The 20,261-nt window shown below is 45.7% G+C and overlaps 1 protein-coding gene across 1 annotated transcript in view; it reads left to right on the forward strand.

The window, feature by feature from the left end:
• DMD (dystrophin) overlaps positions 1-20,261 on the forward strand; it is a 1,907,270-nt gene that overhangs the window by 758,436 nt on the left and 1,128,573 nt on the right. Inside the window, exons 19-20 of the mRNA XM_084843968.1 lie at positions 9,780-10,021; positions 11,602-11,782. Coding sequence (XP_084700094.1) covers positions 9,780-10,021; positions 11,602-11,782 — 423 coding nt within the window. The remainder of the gene's footprint in view (positions 1-9,779; positions 10,022-11,601; positions 11,783-20,261) is intronic.

Here is a 20,261-nt window from a genome sequence, read left to right on the forward strand (position 1 = left end):
CCCCAGCTGGAAAAACCGAGGTTGTTGCTTGTGCGCCCAGGGAAGATGAGGCAGCAGAAGGGAGGAGCTCCGCTGAAGGCGGTGAGCCTTCTGGAAGAGCCGATGAAGAGGAGGTGGATGCCTCAATAGCATCCAGGCGATCTGAAATAGAAAGGAGCAACGAGCGTTGGGTCTGCTGTCGCGTTCGCTTGTGCTGGACCACTGAGGATTTTTTGTGCCTGGCCCGGGGAGGAGGCGGGATCCCCGAGGAACGCTCAGCAGCTTCCAAACGAGAAAGAATTGATGCCAGTACCGGGTCTGCGTCCTCATCAGAGTCAGAATCGGGCCTAGGCAGCGGTCTTTTGGGGAGGGGAGGAGGGGCCCTCCCCTTCCCTTTCTTACCACCTTGGCCCTTCTTAGGAGGCATGATGCAGGAGGTGAATTAAGCTAGCTATCAAAGAGTTAAGAAAGCCGCAGGGCACCCCAGACAATAGGCAGCCACCCCACAGTCTTAAGATCTGCGGGTACGAGTTCCAGACACGACAGAGAGGCCTGGGGATGAAGATGGGAGCACTGCACTACCGATTAGATAGAAAATCAGATTTTCAAGAGGCGCAGCCAGGGGCCAAAGGTGATGGAACTGCGTTTGAGCGCGGGCACCCTCAGCCGAGGGCACCCTGTCTCGGGAGGCGCCAAACAGGCAGCCGCCGCTGTTACGGTGTATATTAATATATACGCTGTTATATTAATTAATTAATTAATTAATATAATTAATTATATTAATTAGATATTTAATAATCGTGATTTTTTGGGGGGGAGACGTCCCAAGCCCCTGGGAGGCGACCAATCGGGGCTGTGATATACACGCCCCGACTCGACACAGCAGCCATGCACCCCTCCCAACAGGCAGACTCGGCTGACGAGTGGGGGGGGCAATCAGACCTCCACTTGGAGCGCTGCTGCCGGCAAACAACGGCGCCGCGCTCACCTGCCCGCCGACGCCCCACGCCAGGAGCAACACCTAAGGGAGGCCAGCAAGGTGAGGAGGAAGAGGCCAGCAAGGCCGACGGTCAGGTAGACGGGCCGGCCGGCAGGCGGGCCGTGAGCCGGCCCGGCGGCCGGTGGGCCGGTCAGGCAAGCGGGTGAGCGGGCGGGCGAGGCGAGCGAGCAGGGCAGGCGGGCGAGCAAGCGGGCGGGTGGGTTGAGCGAGTGGTCGGGCGAGCAGGCAGGAGAGCGAGTACACTAGGGGACCGAATGGACGGACGGGCGGGCGGGAAAAGGAGCCGGCAAAGGGGGGAGGGAGGCAAACGATATCACCAATAACTCCGGAGCCCCAGAGGCAGCAAAGTTGGCTCTCCTGATGGCCAGCTGTAAAGCGAAGATTTTGGCGCGCAGAAGCACGCTAGGTCCAGGCGGCTGGAACAAGGACGAAGCCGTTCTCCAGCTAGGGATGGGGGAGAATTTCTCCCTGAAACTTCGGAGGGCCGAGCGCCAACGCATTCGGTCCTCCGAAGGTTGTTCGGGGAGAAATTCTCCACCCCCCCCGCCCCCCGCCCCACTCCCGGGATGGGACTTACCTTTCACGAATGTCCCTCCCGGCGGCGGGTCCCGGCGGCGGTTTGGCAGGTCTTCGTCAGGGGCGGGGGCGGCAGCCGGTCTTTCGACTGGCTGCCGCCACTGCCATTACAAGCAAAGTAAAAAAAAAAAAAACCCCCCTGTGATAGGCTACGTAACGATTAACGTAGCCTATCACGGCTAGATTTGCAAAGTCAGCCGTGATAGGCTACGTTAATCGTCACGTAGCCTATACTACGCAAATAGCATTGCCCTTATTTTTGCCGTAGTCTACGTAAATCTTTACGTAGACTACAGGGACCAAATAAGGAACGCGAATGGCGGCTCCCTATGGGGCCCGCCATTTGCGTACGCGCTTTTTTTTTTTCCAAAGTCACCCGTGATAGGCTACGTGACGATTAACGTAGCCTATCATGGCTGACTTTGCAGATCTAGCTGTGATAGGCTACGTTAATCGTTACGTAGCCTATCACAGGGGTGTTTTGTTTTGTTTTGTTTTTCTTTTGAAGTTCGCGGCCGGGGAGACGGGGCGCTTCTCCCTGGCCTGAATTTCGGCTGAGCGAGGCAGGAAGCCTCCCCCCCAGCCTGAATTTCAGCCGGGCGAGGAGGGAAGCCTCTCCCCCCCGGCCTGAACTTTGGGGGGAGCAGCAAAGCGCCTCCCCCCCACCGCGAAGCAAGCTGCGAGACCAGGTAAGTGACTTTCGTGCACCCCTATCTCCAGCAGGCCAAAGTCCCTCGTCGTGTCTTTAGCTGCATCGCGCCAAAGTGCTGAGATAAGGAGGGGATCGAGTTTAAGACAACTCGGTCTGCTCCTCCCCGAATGGTGGTGCGACTGGGGTGCACCAATCAGAGGCCCATACGTCTTATCACCCCACCCGCCTGCAATGGCTCCCCCCCTTTCAGCCAGACAAGCTGGCGCCGGGTAGGGCATTTCCTGGCCCATATCTTTGTGTGTCACACACGTCTCTTTGATTGTAAGCAGGGATGTCGTTTTATCTTTTACCTCTGCAAAGCAACTAGACTGTTTTTAAGTACTAAATAAATATTACCAGTGTCATCCTATATGTGTCTACTCAGAAGTAAGTCCCATTAAATTCATTGGGATTTTCTTCAATTTAAGTGTGTATGCGATTTCATCCTAACAGTGCATTCCTATACATATCTATGCAGAAGTAAGTCCCATTGAGTTTAGTGGGTTTACTCCCAAGTAAGTATGTATACGCTTGCATCCTAAATGCCACTGCCTGTCTGGACAATTTTAAGAATGCTGATGGATCATATATAATCTCATTATACTGCCATTCATAGTATTTAACAGAACGTGAAGAATATAGATATGGGGCACAATCCTCTGCATCTTTAGACAGGGAAAAGTCCTAAAACTCCTAGCATTTCCCAGCCAGCTTATCTCTCCAAACTGGGAGAATGGGCATCTAAATGGCACATGCATTTCAATGTAAGCAAGGGTAAAGAGATGCACATTGAGGCAAAAAATCCCCACTGCAAGTATAGCCTGATGGGATCTTAGCTAGTGGTGACTGACCAGGGAAGAGTTCTTGGGGTTGTGGTGGACAGCTCAATGAAGATGTCAACCCAGTGTGCAGCCGCTGTAGAAAAGCCAAACTCCAGGTTAGGCATCATTAGAAAAGGAATTGAGAATAAAAATGCCAATATCATACTGCCCCTATACAAATCTATGGTGCGACCACACTTGGAATACTGTGTTCACAGTATTCTGGTCACCACACCTAAAAAAAGATATTGTAGAGCTGGAAAAAGTGCAGAAAAGGGAACTAAAATGATCATGGTGCTGGAGCATCTCTCTCCTGGGAAAGAAGGTTACAACACTTGGGACTGTTTAGTTGGAAAAAAGGAGGGTAAGGGGAGACATGATAGAAGTCTACAAAATTATGCATGGTGTGGAGAATGTGGATAGGGAGACATTTTTCTCCCCCTCTCAAAATAGAAGCCAGGATCATCCTGATTGGTGGGAGATTCAGGACAGATAAAAGGAAATTCTACTTCACAGAGCACATAGTTAAACTATGAAATTTGCTATCACGGGATATAATGATGGCCACCAATTTGGCAGGGATGGCGGAGAATTTCTCCCCGAAACTTCGGGGGGCCGAGCGCCAACGTGTTCGGCCCCACGAACAAGTTTCGGGGAGAAATCCTCCGCCCCCCCCGCCCCCCATCCCCCCCCGGGACGGGACTTACCTTCCCTGAATGTCCCTCCCGGCGGCGGGTCCGGCTGGCGGTTCGTCCGGTGTTCGAGCGGGGCGGGAGCGGCAGCCGGTCTTTTGACCGGCTGCCGCCCCCACCATTGCAATGAAAGAAAAAAAAAAAAGTCCCCTGATAGGCTACGTGACGATTCACGTAGCCTATCACGGCAAGATTTGCAAAGTCAGCCGTGATAGGCTACGTGAATCGTCACGTAGCCTATCACGGGTGACTTAAAAAAAAAAAAAAAAGTGTGTACGGATAATGGCGGCCCCCATAGGGAGCCGCCATTCCCGTTCCTTATTTGGTTGCTGTAGTCTACGTCAATGTTTACGTAGACTACGGCGAAAATAAGGGCAACGCTATTTGCGTTGCCCTTATTTTCGCCGTAGTCTACGTAAACATTGACGTAGACTACAGCAACTAAATAAGGAACGCGAATGGCGGCTCCCTATGGGGGCCGCCATTCGCGTACGCGCTTTTTTTTTTTTTTAAAGTCACCCATGATAGGCTACGTGACGATTCACGTAGCCTATCACGGCTGACTTTCCAGATCTAGCCGTGATAGGCTACGTGAATCGTCACGTAGCCTATCAGGGGACTTTTTTTTTTTTTTTTTTACTTTCGTGTTCGCGGCCGGGCGAGGCGGGAAGCCTCCCCCCCCGGCCTGAATTTCGGCCGGGCGAGGCGAGAAGCCTCCCCCCCGGCCTGAACTTCGCGGGGGGAGCAGTGAAGCGCTCCCCCCCACCGCGAAAAAGCTGCGAGAAAAGGTAAGTGACTTTCGTTCACCCCTACAATTTGGATGGCTTTAAAAGGGGGCTGGACACATTCCTGGAGGAAAAGGCTATCAATGGCTAAGAGTCTTGATGGCTATGTGCTACCTCCAATACCAGAGGCAGTGAGCCTATGTACACCAGTTGCTGGTGAACATGGGTGGGAGGGTGCTGTTGTCCTCATGCCCTGCTTGTGAGTCTCTGGTCAACAGCTGGTTGGCCACTGTGTGAACAGAATGCTGGACTAGATGGCCCCTTGGTCTGATCCAGCATGGCTCTTCTTACGTTCTTGTGGGAGTTGTAGGACATTTTTCCATCTCAACATGCATAGGATTGCACCCATAATTAGTTGTATTTTGGAAAAGATGTTTTCAGTTTCTGCAGTACAGGTGGAAATCCAGTGAACAATAGTGATAATTAAATCCTATTGACACCATTGTGATTTGAGCCGCTGAACTAAGCACAGGATTAAAGCCATTTTTAAGTGACTGAGACCATCAGCTAATCAAATGGATCATATGTGATGGTGCTGAGCACAATTTGTTGCCTTCATTTTTTACCTGAGTGTTCTGAAATTATTAAGAGAAAATAAATGCTTGGTGGTTGCTTTATTCTATTTATCTAGCCCACAGATGGGCAGCAAGTGGCACATGGCTTCCATGCAGCCCTTGGCCACACTGTGTGTATCCTGCAAGACTACACTTCTCCAGATGCCCATCTGATTAACCACCTGCAATGCAGCATGAAACAGACGATGACAGCTGATTCTCTGCTGCTGTTAGCCATCATTATTTGGATCACTGGAGGCCTAGGCTAAAGTGAAGCTCCCCCAGCAACCCCAGTCAAGATCACTGTTCTCTCACTGCTAATAGCAGCAGTTAAACAGTGAGCTTGTTTGGGATCCGGGTGTGGGGGGGGGAGGCATTAATCTGGTTCTTCCCCTGGAAATCTTGATTGGGTCAGAGCCACTTCCCCCTGGCCCAGTGCCTGTGTGATACTAATTAATGTAGCTGTTTCCTTGCTGCTAATAGCAACGGGGAAATGGCAATCTTGATAAGGATCACTGGGGCTGGAGAGGTGAAATTAAAGCCTCTCTCATCCAGTGTTTCTGATAATAATCACTGGGGGGGGGGCAGGGAAAAGTCATGTGTGTGTGTGTATGTGTGTGTGTGTGTGTGAGAGAGAGAGAGAGAGAGAGAGAGAGAGAGAGAGGAATGTGTGTTATGAATGTGTGTCCTGGGCCCTTCCATGGAGGCCCGACTCACCACCAGCCCCATACCTGTGCAGCCCCCCACTCTCCAGATGTGTTCCACAGGAGTTAATGTGGCCTCTGAACCCCAAAAGGTTGTCCACTCCTGATCTAGCCCAATATTATCTATTCAAACTTTTGGGGTCTCAGGTAGAGTTCGTTCATCTGCTACCTGACCCTTCTAACTGGAGATACCAGGAACTAATCCTGGGACTTTCTGCATGCAAAGCATGTGCTCTACCACTCATCTATAACTCTTCCCCAAATTGTCCTGCTGTTTGGAAAGTATTTATTTATTAACAACATTTGTATGCTGCCCCATGTCGTAAAGTTCTCTGCAAAGCTTACAATAAATAGTATAAAAACCAATTAAATACAAATAAGACATAAAATACCTATATCAAAACTAGCATAAATACAGCAGCAATTTGGATGTTGTCTCATTGAAGAAGTCCATGTCACTATACAGAGTATACAAAATTTCTTCTATACTGAAATCAGTGTAGCAGATTGTAGAGGTTTAAGTGAATGGTTGGTTGTTATGACAGATTTAGAACAAAGTGCTTGCTGTATTGAAATAAATGCTCACTGAACTGATTATGTTGGAAGGCATCAAAATAAATGCAAAATGAATTTGTAATGATACAGCACATAATGAGAATGAAATCTGGTGCCATGATTGCCATTCCAAATATCCTTGTAAGTCAAGAGCTAAAACATATTGTTCTGCATTGAAGCTATAGCTAATGATGAATACATTTGACAAGGTATACTTCACATTACGTAGCAGTTCAGAAGACTGTGCTTATAAGGTGCTGAACAATTAAAACTATTTTAACACAATTTGCTATGCGTAGTACACAGGTAATAAAATTAATGGAGGCACTTCAGGTACTGAACTCTTTGTCCTTTGGGGACAATGTATTTATTCACTGTCAATATAAGGGGTTGTTCTGAATATTAAATGTGAAACAATTTATGAGCTATTAACCTTGAAATTATAATATGTTACCACAGAATGGGAATGGTATTATTCATCATGCCTGATGTTGATGGCAAGAGTTATGCACCTGTTTAACACTGGTGGCAGCACCTTTCCCAAACGTTGTGCTCAGAAAGGACTAATGGTTAATGCAAAACAAGATGCAACTCCATTACGTACCATAACTTGCAATAAACCATGAAATTTGACCACTGTGCTTAGGTAAACCAGGTTAAACTGAATTCTTGTACATTCAGATATTTAAACTGTTATGCAAATACACATTATGCTTACAGAGCAAGCTTATGCATGTCTACTTGGAAATAAGTCACCATTTCTCAACCTGGCACTCTCCAAATGTGTTGGACTACAACTCTCATAATTCCCATGCTGGCTGGGAATTATGGGAGTTTGAGTCCAGCACATCTGGGGATGCCAGGTTGGGCAAAGCTGGTTTGAGCTATATGAAAGAAAATAGAGAACGTATTTAGAAAGAGTTTAAGCTCTAAATTTATTTGAAAAGCCAAACATAGAAACAGAACATGTGGAGAGCAAGGAGGAGAGGTTCATGGCAGCCTTCACTACAAGAGTTACTTTCCTAGAATGCAGGCTGTACCAAGACTGCAAATTCTATTTTATAGAGGATTTAGCAAAATAATTAAATTTAAGGTATTCTATGGTTTCCATATAATGCAGTTATCAGAGCTTTTTGGAATTACTTTACTAAAATTTCCCCCCAAGTCATCAAGTGTCAGGGTAGGGATGGACGAAAGTCCCTTACCTGTTCTCGAAGCTTGCTTTACGGTGAGGGGGAGGCGCTTCGGTTCTCCCCCCGAAGTTCAGGCGAGGGGGGGGAGGCGCCCCACCTCGCCCGGCCGAAATTCAGGCTGGGGGGGAGGCGCCCCATCCCTCGCCGGCGAAATTCAGGCTGGGTAGGAGCGCCCCGTCTACCCGGCCGCGAAAAAAAGGTAAAAAAACACATACACACACACACACACACCCGTGATAGGCTACGTAACGATTTGGAAATCTAGCCTATTACGGCTTGATTTCCAAAGTCAGCCGTGATAGGCTATGTAAATCGCCACGTAGCCTATCACGGGTGACTTTGAAAAAAAAAAGCATGTACGCAAATGGCGGCTCCCATGGGGACCGCCATTTGCGTTCCTTATTTTGGCACGTCTAGTCTACATAAAGATTTACGTAGACTACGGCAAAAATAAGGGCAACGCAAATAGCGTTCCCTTATTTTCGCCGTAGTCTATGTAAATCTTTACGTAGACTAGATGTGCCAAAATAAGGAACGCAAATGGCGGCGCCCCATGGGCACCGCCATTTGCGTACGCGCTTTTTTTTTTCAAAGTCACCCGTGATAGGCTACGTGGTGATTTACGTAGCCTATCACGGCTGACTTTGAAAATCTAGCCGTGATAGGCTACATAAATCGTTACGTAGCCTATCACGGGTGTTTTGTTTTTTTTACTTTACTTTTTTTTTTGCAATGGCGGCGGCGGCAGCCGGTCGGGAGACCGGCCGCCGCCCCCACTGAAACGCCGCCAAAATGCCGCCGGGACCCGCCGCCAAGAGGGACATTCGCCGAAGGTAAGTCCCATCCCGGGGGGGGTGGGGGGCCGGCGGAAAATTTCCCCAACACTTTCGGGGGGCCGAATACGTCGACGCTCGGCCTCCCGAAGATTCGTGGAGAAATTCTCTGCCAACCCTATGTCAGGGTGGAAACTGAGCCAATAGAGCCCCAGAGCAGTTCTGATTCTGAGGAGGAACAGCAATCCGTGGGAGAGGAGCTTGCTCATCTCTCACAAGCACAGCAGCTGGCAGAGATTCCTCCTGCCAGCATTCCTGGGATAGATAGTGACCCTGGCAGTGAGAGAGTGCTGGAGGGGGGCTTATTGGATGCTCAGTGCAGATGCAGGGAGCGGCGACAGATGGAGGATCCAGAAAGGAGGCGTAGCGCTCGTTTGGCGCGCAAACAACAGTCGCGTCCTGAGGAGCCAAGGGAAAGAGGGAGGATCTCTCCATCACCCATAAGTTCAGGGTCTTCCCGTGGTTCTCCTTCAAATGGGGACCAACTGCCTTACCTGGAGCTTAGGCTACTCTGCTATCCTTCCCCAGTGCTGTTCCTTGCTTTGTCGCTAGTGATTAGTATTCTGAAGGAGTCATATAGTAATAAAGGAATAAAGTCTCAGAAAGAATTCCTCGTCGTCTGTCTCCTGAGTTGGCTATTGGTGGGGACTACAAGGGGCAGCTAGGGCACCAGCACTCCTGACACCAAGACTCTTTACAGCCAGATTTATGGATGCCTGCACAAGGCTTCAGCTGTACTGGCACTTGCTCTGTTAAATGTTGTTCATCATCCTATTCCGTGTTGGCATCCTGGGATCTCTGGGATGGCCCAGCTTCTGCTGTGTGGGCTCTTTGTTCTGTGTGCTTTCTCCTCGCTGAAATTTCTGTGACCCTTTTGATTTGTGGTCTGTAAGCATGTAAATTAGTAAATTGTATCTCAATTATCTGGGGCAGTTACTTGATGTTTTGAACTTTTTTCAATAATCAGGATAATGGTTTTATTTGGAGTACATGTAGTGCTTTAGCATTATTCACCCTTTTTCTAGAGATGGTTGAATATATATTATTTTACATTTTTAGTCCAGAAAAAAATTGTCTGCTTTTTTCTGTATAACTTCTCATTTCATCCAATTGATTCCATTAGTTCTACATTATCATCTCCTCATGCTTCGTTTTTGCAATGCAGTTCATCCTGACAATATTCCTTCACTAGATTTTACAGGGGCATTTAAATTCTCTCTCCACTAATGCACAACATCTGTATGTTCGGGATCATTTCTTTGATGGTAAATCATTTGCTGGTTTTATGAGATTTCTGATAGAGAAATAGGGTTGTTAAATTCCCATTTTTTTAATCCACTGTGACCTAAAAATAAATGTGTTAAACTTTTTTCCTCTTTCCTTCCTTCCTTTCTAGAGGGTCTTAATGCTGACAACATCAAAGAAGCCTCAGAGCAGTTGAACAATCGCTGGATTGAGTTCTGTCAGTTGCTGAGTGAAAGACTGGCATGGCTGGAGTACCAAAATAACATCATTGCCTTCTACTCCCAGCTGCAGCAATTGGAGCAGACAGTAATTACTGCTGAAAACTGGCTGAAAGCACAACCCACACCAGCAGCAGATCCTGATGCAGTGAAAACACAGCTAGATAAGTGCAAGGTTAGAAATTCATTCCTGATCTTTGTAGTATATTGTGCTGCATACATATCGCTTCAGCTCTCGCAGGTTTAACAGTCCATTTTTCAGTGTGGGAAAAAGTATATTTCTTACTTTAGTTTTCAGCTCTGTTGGTAATCATATAAGAGGAAGGAACATGGGCCTGTTTACATATGAAACTGTGCATCACAGTTATTTCAGGAGCATGTGACGTGCTGTCAAAGATAGGCATAGTTGGGCACCTGCCAAAGCCCCACACCGCAGAAGGGACCAGCTGTCAAGAGTACCCAGATCCTCCTCTTCACCATTGGAATCTGCTTGTTCACCTGCCTTTCACTCTAGCCCAGACTGTGGTAGTGGTTAGGAGGAGCTGCAGATGCCACTGCCTACTTGCTCTCTGCCTGCCAAGCAAGCAAGTGGTAGCAATAATGAGAAAAAGGAGGAGACAGAGCAACTGGTGACATTGGTAATGAGAAGGTAGACTCACTGAGGGATGGGGCCAATTGATGGTGTCTTATCCAAGGGTCTTCAAAAATCTGGAGCTTGCACTGGAGCCAGGTTTGCATGATAGTAGCATTTGTGTTACATGGTGCCTCTATATGAGTGATCTATATGGGGTTCCTCCATTTTTCACAATGGCAGTTAAGCCATCATGAAAATTGGGGCAGCCAAATATACATAAACACCACCTGAACACGAGCACAGCACTCCTATGACTCTTACACATATAGTATTTTTTCTACTTGCATATATACAGAAGTATGCTAACTTTATATTTAGTTGTTAATACGTGGTTTCCAATACTATTTTTAGATTTAAAATGTTCTTCGTAAGACAACTGTTTAATACATTTAGGGTGCATTCTGATATTCATCTAGAAGTGCTTAGGCCTGTTAGCCTAGTCTGCAGTGAAACCAAGTTCATGCAACTAAAAACAGGATTCCAGAAATAAATAGGTGCTAGGGACTAATTACTGCAATGATCAGTCAGTTATTTCACTTGGAGCCAAAACAGACATTACTTTAAATCTGTATCTAGCAGATACGTCTTTTCTTTTTCATTCTGGAGTAGGCACAGGGCTCCGGTCCAGATAGGGACCCTAGTGTGTGTGTTTGTGTGCGGCGCTTTTAAGCTCTAGAATGGGCCCCCTACAACTACTCTAGAATAAAAACAAAAAACAAATAAAAGATACGCTGCTAGACAGAGTTTAGAGTAATGTCTGTTTTGGCCCTTACTCTGAAACAAGTGTGTAATATTTGAGCACAAAAACCACTGTAATAGTATATATGCACTTTAAGGCATTCGGTCAACATTGCCAGCTATCCTAAGATTATGTGCCAGCACAGAAACCATTTTTGAAGTTCCTGAACTATTAAGTGTTAACATCTCCTGATGTCATTCCACTGGTGTATATAGCTGTTATCACAGAAAAGGATGATTAAAAAAGTATGTCAATGATAGATCTGGAGAGTTGGCAGCCTAAATATTGGTGCGTAAAAACTTTCTTTCTTTCTTTCTTTCTTTCTTTCTTTCTTCCCTTCGTCATTATTACCTTTTCACTTTTAACAATTCTTATTATGTAGGATGAAGTAATCCGCTTTTCAACCCTTTGGCCCCTGATAGAAAAACTGAAGGTTCAAAGCAAAGCACTGAAAGAGAAACAGCAAGGTCCAATGTTTCTGGAAGCAGATCTTGTTGCTTTTACCAACCATTTTAATCAAGTTTATGATGATGTGAAAGCTAGACAAAAACATCTACAAACAAGTAAGTGTTCCTGCTAATTATATATAATTATAATTATATACAATTAACTATTCTGGACTTGCAGACAATGTGACTTCACCACCTAGTCATTCCTCCCCCCATCCCCACCCCCTCAGCTGCTTTGTATAACATCTTGCCTGACTGAAGAAGAGGTTTGGGGATCTCAAAAGCTTGCACAATTTGTGGGGGGGGTGATCTTTTTTTGACCTAATAAAGGTCAAACATATGGATTTGGCTAATTATATATTAATATCGCCAAGAAATATCTGCAACAAAGCTGGAAGTTATTTTGAAATTTGGGGACCAAGTAAGGGAATTCAGTTTTCTGTATCAGAAAGAACTTAGCGATGTTACTATAGAAGAGAAAACAAGTTAATGTCCTCACATTTCTATGAAATCTAACTACAATTTTTCTACTTAGCAAACATCAAAGCCACAATCTGAAGAAATTCCAGAGGGGTAGCTATATTTGTCTATTGCAACGAAAACAACAAAGAGTCATGTGTCACCTTAAAGACTATCAAATTTATGATGCCAAGGGATATTGAGGGAGTTTGAGAGGGGGGTGAAGTCCGGCAGACTTCCCGCCTCTGGGCCCCCTGGACCCTGCTCACCGAGCCACAGCCACTTATTGGGCCCATTTGCTGGGCACTCGCGCAGTCCGTGAGCATCTGGCAGCTGCCTGTCCCCTTAGCACGCCGCCATTTTGCACAAAATGGCGATTTGGAGGTTTATGGAAAAGTAATGTTGCATAAGTGGCACCTTTATGGCCACCATTTACATAACATTACTTTTCCGGAAAAACCCCAAGCCACTATTCTGCAAAAAATTGCAGCCGCTAGAGTCACTGTTGCCACCTGCCTGCCAACCCCTCATTCTTTCCTCCTTGTAAGGAGAGAATGAGCGGTTGGTGGGTGACACCTGTCTTTGCCACCTGTCAACCCCTCGCAGTCTCCTTCCTTGCAAGGAGGCCATGAGGTGTTGAGATGCAGTGGGGGCAGGAGTCCTGTTGCCACCCACCAACTACTCATTCTCTCCTTGTGAGGAGGAGAGAACAAGGGGTTGGCAGGCGACAACAGGAACTCCATCGATTGCCATGTTGTGCAAAATCTCAGCCATAAAGGCCCCATTTATGCAACATTACTTTTCTGAAAAACCCTGAGCCACCATTTTGTGCAAAATGACAGCTTGCTGAGGACAGGCAGCCCATGACACTTGTGGAGATATCCAGGGGCTCACGTGGCAAGCAGGGGTGAGCGGTGGGTCAGCAAGCACCCAGCAAAACTGGGCACAGGTGATTCCATCCATACCTAACGATGCCATACATTTTTGTGGACAGCAGTCTACTTTATCAGATGTATAAAGTATTGTCCACCTAGTCATACTTAAGTACTACTAAAATCAGTGGGACTGTAGTTAAGTCATGAAACTAACTTGTCCCATCGATTTCAGTGGGGCTTAAAGATGATATGCCATGCTGAGAATTGGTGGTCTTCTTTAGCAGCAACAGTAATGGAAAATGGAAGGCTGCTTTTTGCCTCTCTTTCTGCTTGTGCATCTATCTATCTATCTATCTATCTATCTATCTATCTTTCTGTCTTCCTTCAATTTATTAGGACATTTGATGCAGTTCGTTTAGGCCTAAATTGAGATAATGGCTTCAACTGAATTGTAGTACATTACCTATTACTGTTGTTGTGATTGGTTCCTTAAGCTTTACATAGAATTTTCACAGACTGTACCTGTTGTATTTCATGGGCATTTGGCCCACTGTTTGTCTTTTTTTTCTCTGTATCTATATGGGTTTGTATGTGTGTGTGTGTCTGTCAACTGAAGGGCAATGTTCCATGCATCTGCTAAAGTAGCCTCTAGTTCACAAAACTATTATTATTATGTCACAATAACACAATAACTCTGTTAGTCTTCAAGGTGCCATAAGATTCTTTTTTTATTTTATGATCAGTCTGCTTCTTCAGAAATACAACTTCATGGCGGAAATTGAAATTTGAGCTAGCACATCCTCAAATGTAGCCACTGCTTGCTGGGCAGTAATTCATGTGAGTACACTGGCACATGTACCCAAGTGAATTGGCCATCAAAAAATGAAGGCTGTCAGGTCAACTGTTACATTTCCATGTGGATACCTTTCTCAGGCAGCTTCCACATGAAGTGATTTGTAAAGGGTTATATCCCTATCAGCTTTAGCAACAAGTATATGTGTGAATCTTACAAAACTTCAAAGACCAAGTCTTGCGCAAGTGGAAGCTTATAGTAGTTCTTAGAATCAAAGCACTTCCACCTCTCTATTTTCACTAGGGATGTACGAAAATCACTTACCTTTCGGGGATTATGCTGTTGGTGGGGGGGGAGGCACTCCGTTCCTCCCCCCCCTGGAATCCTGGCCGGCCAGCTGTGCTCCGCAACGATTCTGCGGAGCCGCCAGCCGGCTCCACCAACAGCCGGACATCTGGCCGCTGGCTAGCAGGGACGCAAATGGCGGCGGCCGTAGCCACCGCCGTTTGCATCCCTGCAGTCAGCCGTGATAGGCTACATAAATGTTTACGTAGCCTATCACGGCTGATTTAAAACAAAAACCAAAAAAAAATGCGTTCCTTATTTTGGCACGTCTTAGTCTACGTAAATATTTACGTAGACTAAGACGGCGAAAATAAGGGGAACGCAAATAGCGTAGCATCTACGCTATTTGCGTTCCCCTTATTTTCGCCGTCTTAGTCTATGTAAATGTTTACGTAGACTAAGACATGCCAAAATAAGGAATGCAAATGGCGGCGGCCATGGCCGCCGCCATTTGCGTACGTGCATTTTGTTTTTTGTTGTTTTTAAGTCAGCCGTGATAGGCTACATAAACATTGAGGCATCATCTTCGAATCTTCGAAGATGATGCCTCAATTAGAAAAGTAAACATCACAGAGAAGCCCCGATTCTGTGAGGATAATGCCTTAATTTAAAAAAAAACCAACATCCGGAGCAGGGGATAGGAGGGGATAAAACTTAATCTCATTTGAAGGGATAGAACAACCCCCTGCTCAGTGCAGGAAGCCTGATTCCCAGGCGGTCGCCCATCCAACTATTGACCGGGGCTGACCCTGCTTAGCTTCCAAGATCAGACAAGCGCGCGCACATCCAGCCCTTTGCTTGTTGCTGAGGAAACGGGGGCTGCTGAGGAAGCTATGCGATCAGTAGCCGGAAGAAGATATGGGGCCGTCGAGAGCTGTGATTGGACAGGAGGGAAATATAAACACCGCTGTATATGGACAGGCGGGGGAGGGGACTACGACCGGATATGGTAGCAAAGGCGGAAAATCAGAGCACATTAAGGGGCAATACCGGGATATTAGGGTATTGAAAGCAGGAGCATGGAAGTGGGAAATTCCAGTTCCAATTCAAGGCGGGTACTGCATAGTGTGAAAGGCAGGCGGTGAAACCTCATTGGAAGTGAAAAAAGGTGGTAAGTAACTTTTGGCTCTGGCCTCACCAGTAGTGTTTTAGGCCCCGCCCACCACTGACATGTGGCCCCCAACGGATTATCCCTGAGGGAATGTGGCCCTCAATAGAAAAAAAAAACATTTCTGTGCCCCTGCCATAGGCTACATGGAACTGGGCGGGCCAAACTGTCATGTATGAAGCAGCTCCAAAAACCTAGCTGGAGGCTAGGCTTTGAAACTCCAAAATGCCTTTTGACAACAATACCTTACTATAATAACTGAAGATCAAGACCTCACTACTGATATCAGTGTTTACTGTTTTATAGGGTAGGGAAAGGTGTTCAAGCATTTATTTTCATCCCTAATATCGGTTGTTCAGCATCTCTTCTATTGATTCATATAGTTTATGTATTATTTATGTCTCTTTTCTTTTGCCGATTCTACACCCCTCTCCTTTGAAACAACATTATGACTCTGAAAACGCTGCTTGTAGTATACAATTACAAACTGAAGTCAGGGCACAGATGCCTTTATTGTATGACACACATTTCATGCAGCTGAAAATGTCTACAATATTTAATAAGTATCAGCAAAAAGTAAAATGCTGTTTGTCTTATGTAACTCTTTGCTGTTGCTCTCTATGGGAAGCCACTATAAACTTATGTCCTGTATAAGCACCAGTCATTTGCTGTAAGCTTCCAATGCCATGTTCAGATGTTACACTAATCCATGATTTAGCATGATATGAATGAACCTAGCCTCCTTCACACACTTTCCTCTTTCTCCTCCTACATGTCTGAGAGGAAGAGTTTGGAAGCTTTTGCTTCCCATGTCATCCAAACTGGGAACTGTGGTTAACCCAGTTAATTTCAACAAGACAGGTTCAGAAGCCATGGTTTGAACTTGACTTGTTGAAAATTAATCATATTAACCACAGTTCATTGTCAATATGTGACAGATTGCAGTTAAGGGACAGCAAAAGTGAAATGAGGGTCATTCATGAGCTGGATGACATCAGGGGATGTGACCATCTCCACTAACACCATTGCCCTGCCCCCACAAATTTTGCCTTTGCCTGAGCTTATTGAGCAGCCCCTCCTCTCAGCGCTGGCCAAGTCCTTGCTAATATCACTGAACTGAGATTATAGAGAAGAATGGGGGTTCCTCCAGGGAGCACAGCTTGGAGGCTCCATGGACCAAATGGGGAACTCTGTGGACCAGAAGTTCCCCTCCCATGGTTTAGTGCAGAAGTGCAGAACCTCAGGCCTGGGGGCTAAATCCAGATGTCCAGTGGTCCCAATCTGGCTCTCCAGGACTCCCCAGAAAGCCAAGCCCCCTTCCCCTGCTCCATCCCCTTTCCCCTAACCACTGATTGTTCATTGGTTTCCTAGCTTTTGTACCCCCCCCCTTTCTAAAAGCTTGAAATGCCTCTCCTAAGGCTTATTTCCTGGCAGTAAGAGCTTTAAGCTAAAACATGCTGGTATTTTTTTTGCTTTTTGGCCCCAGCCATTTTTGCCTTCAGCCCCACCCACCAGTGGAATGTAGGCCTGAGAGCTTCTCCAACACTGAATTCAGTTCTTGGGCTGAAAGAGGTTCTATACCTCTGGTTTAGTGTGTATCCAAATGCAGCCTTTTGTTAGCACAAAGGAAAGTGAGGTGTCTCGCACTTGGAATCAGAGCTGTGTGCAAATGGTCTCTCAAAATTCTCTAGCCTATTTGTGGCAGAGAAATTGGGGTGGGGTGGGGGGACAATTTCACCAAATTTCTCCTAGGAGAGGAGAAATTCTCCAACAGTCTCTCACACATAGGGCTCACTATTGGCAGGAGTTGTAGCACAGTTTTTCCCCCCTTTTTTTCTTTTTTTCCTAAGGATTTTTGGTTTATTTCACTGTTCCGGCAAGTGGCAACAACATCAACTATATTGAGGCTTCCAATTTTCTGAGGCAGAGTTTTTAATTTCTTTTGGTTTTTGATCTTACCTAATCACTGTGATGAAGGCAAAAGGAGAAGGGGACGGCAGAGGATGAGATGGCTAGATAGCATCACTGATGCAATGAATATGGACGTGAGCATGCTGCAGAAGAGAGCGCAGGACAGGAAGGCCTGGCATGCTATGGTCCATGGGGTCACGAAGAGTCAGACACGACTGAACAACAACAACAAATCACTATGAGGTGGCTGAGGGTGCTGTGTGTGTGTTTTCTCTCTCTATTTTACACATCTTTCCTTTGCTCTGCAGCCTCCCAGGCTCCCTGCACTTTCTGAACTGAAAAAAGCCCCATGGCAAGAATTGCTTCATGATGATGACTTCCTCATGATGGCTTTAACTGAAGTGCGGGAAGCCGAGGAGGCTACAAGCTGCCATGGACATTACTGTACAATGACAGACAAGACACTCATGCACACTCCTCAGCCACCTCATAAGTAAGGTAAGCACAATAACCTCAAACCCAACCCATGAGAATTTCTCCAAAATTTCTCCTCCTCTGAATTTATTTTCAAAAGCAATTTCTTTTCTATCAAATTGAATGATAATGGTCGAAAAAAATGTGGGACAAATTTTCGGCACAGCACTACTTGGAATACAATAATGCGCCCAAGAGAATTATGCAGTACAATCTATAGTTTCTCCTAGAATGTTCCATATAATATGCAAAAGGGTTTTATTGGTGGTATAAATATCTGAGAGAAATAAAACCTGTTTATAAAAAGAAATGCTGATAAGAGGGAGAAAGAGCAAGGATTTTGCACATATTGACATACACCAGAACATGTCAACTGCAGAACTGGGACTATTGCCTACATTGTCCTAATATATCAACCACTCATGGCTACTCTGAGTACTAGTGATAGATTTATTTATATAGTTTCACTAGAGGCAAATACTTTTAAAATCATTTTTATTAACAGTAAGAAGAAGCCTGCAAAGATATTTGAATATTGAATTAAACTGCCTTTTGCTCTATTTAATAATTTAAGGGTTTTTTTTAAGTCAGGGAGAATCAGGAAACTAAGCTGTTTCCATTCTGCATGCTATGAAGTGTATCCCATGTTCTCTGTTGTTTTTAGTGGGAAAGAATAATTTTACTTTTCAAGTTTTACGTAATACCACCGTCTAGTGGCTTTAGCAGATGTACTGACTGAATCCATGCCTGAGGAAACTTAGAGGCTAAGAATCACCTGTTTCAAACAATTGAGATACGCACATTTAAAATAAGCAAACTTTGAAATCAGGAAAGAAAATACATTATTTTAAAGGGAGATTTAGGTTTTTCTTAATTATTCTACAGCTATAGGCAGTTCAATATGCTTAATCATAGACAATTTCTTCCTTTTCCCATTTCCAAAATTTCAGTGAAAGTTGTTTCAAGTACACCTAGACAAGTATTGGGACCTTACATTGGCACCCATTGGCAAAGTTAAGAGAAATGTGTTAGTGATTGTTTCACTGATACACCTTTCTTGCCCCTTGCTTTTGTATTAGATTAGCATTCTGGAAAATAATAATATATTAATTGAAAAGATATTTTAACAGAGTAATTGTCAGGACTGACTTCCTAATTATGGCTTGGTTCTACTAGTCCAGGGGTGGGAAACCTCCAGCCTGTGGGCCAAATCCAGCTCTCCTCAGGTCCAAATCTGGCCTTCAGGGGGTTTCCAGAGGGCCACACACCCTTTTCTTGACCTTTCCCCCAATCACCAGACTTTTGTTAGTTTTTCAGCTTTTACACTAAATAGCTGAAATGCCTCTCCTAAAGCTTAGTTACTGGGAGTAAGAGCTTTAAGGTGCAATCCTATGGCCGCTAGACAGAGGCTAGAGAACCATAGGACTGATCAGTTTCCAGGAACTGACCTTGGAACTCATGAACCAAGGTCAGTTCCTGAAGAACTGCCTCTGTGCCCCCTCCCCTGCCATCTCGTAGGTGGTGCAGATCGTCCCCGGGCTCTGTGCTTATAAGAGCAGTGCAAAGTGGGGCAAAAGGGGGCATTCCTGGGGCAGGGAGGGACGGGGAGTGCAGAAGTGCTGGTACAATGCTTCCTATGCATCATCTGGCCTCAATTCATGCTCTGACATTCCACAGCTAGACACAGCCTAGCACAGCCAAAATCAGCCATCTAGCCATAAAGATTTACGTAGCCTATCAAGGCTAGGTTTTTTTTAAAAAAACGTGATAGGCTACATAAATGTTTACGTAGCCTATCATGGCTGACTTTTAAAACAAAAACAAAAAACGCGTGTACGCAAATGGCGGCCATGGCCGCCGCCATTTGCGTTCCTTATTTTGGCACATCTTAGTCTACGTACACATTTACATAAACTAAGACGGCAAAAATAAAAGGGAACGCAAATAGCGTAGACGCTATACTATTTGTGTTCCCCTTATTTTCACCGTCTTAGTCTACGTAAATGTTTACGTAGACTAAGACGTGCCAAAATAAGGAATGCAAATGGCGGCGGCCGTGGCCACCGCCATTTGTGTACGCGCGTGTTTTTTTTTTTTTAAGTCAGCCATGATAGGCTACGTAAACATTTACGTAGCCTATCATGGCTGACTGCAGGGACGCAAACGGCGGTGGCTACGGCTGCCCCCGTTTGCGTCCCTGCTAGCCAGCGGCCAGATGTGCGGCTGCTAGGGATGGCAGAGAATTTCTCCACAAATCTCGGGGAGGCCGAATGCCAACACATTTGGCCCCCCGAAATTGGGGGTGAAATTCTTCTTCTTGACCCTCGTACAGGTTTCTCAGGAGACAGGTAAGGTGGTCTGGTACTCCCATCACTTTAAGAATTTAAAGTTTTTTTGTGATCCACACAATCAAAGGCTTTAGCATAGTCAATGAAGCAGAAATAGACTTTTTCTGGAATTCTCTTGCTTTCTCCATGATCCAGCGATCATTGGCGATTTGATCTCTAGTTCCTCTGCCTCTTCGAAACCCAGCTTGTACTTCTGGTAGTTCTCGGTTCGCATACTGCTGAAGCCTAGCTTGTAGGATTTTGAGCATCACCTTGCTGGCATGTGAAATGAGCGCAATTG

This window comes from Heloderma suspectum, chromosome 3 (assembly GCF_057233095.1).
Source record: "Heloderma suspectum isolate Gila_16-S chromosome 3, 16-S_ref, whole genome shotgun sequence".
Taxonomy (NCBI): domain Eukaryota; kingdom Metazoa; phylum Chordata; class Lepidosauria; order Squamata; family Helodermatidae; genus Heloderma; species Heloderma suspectum.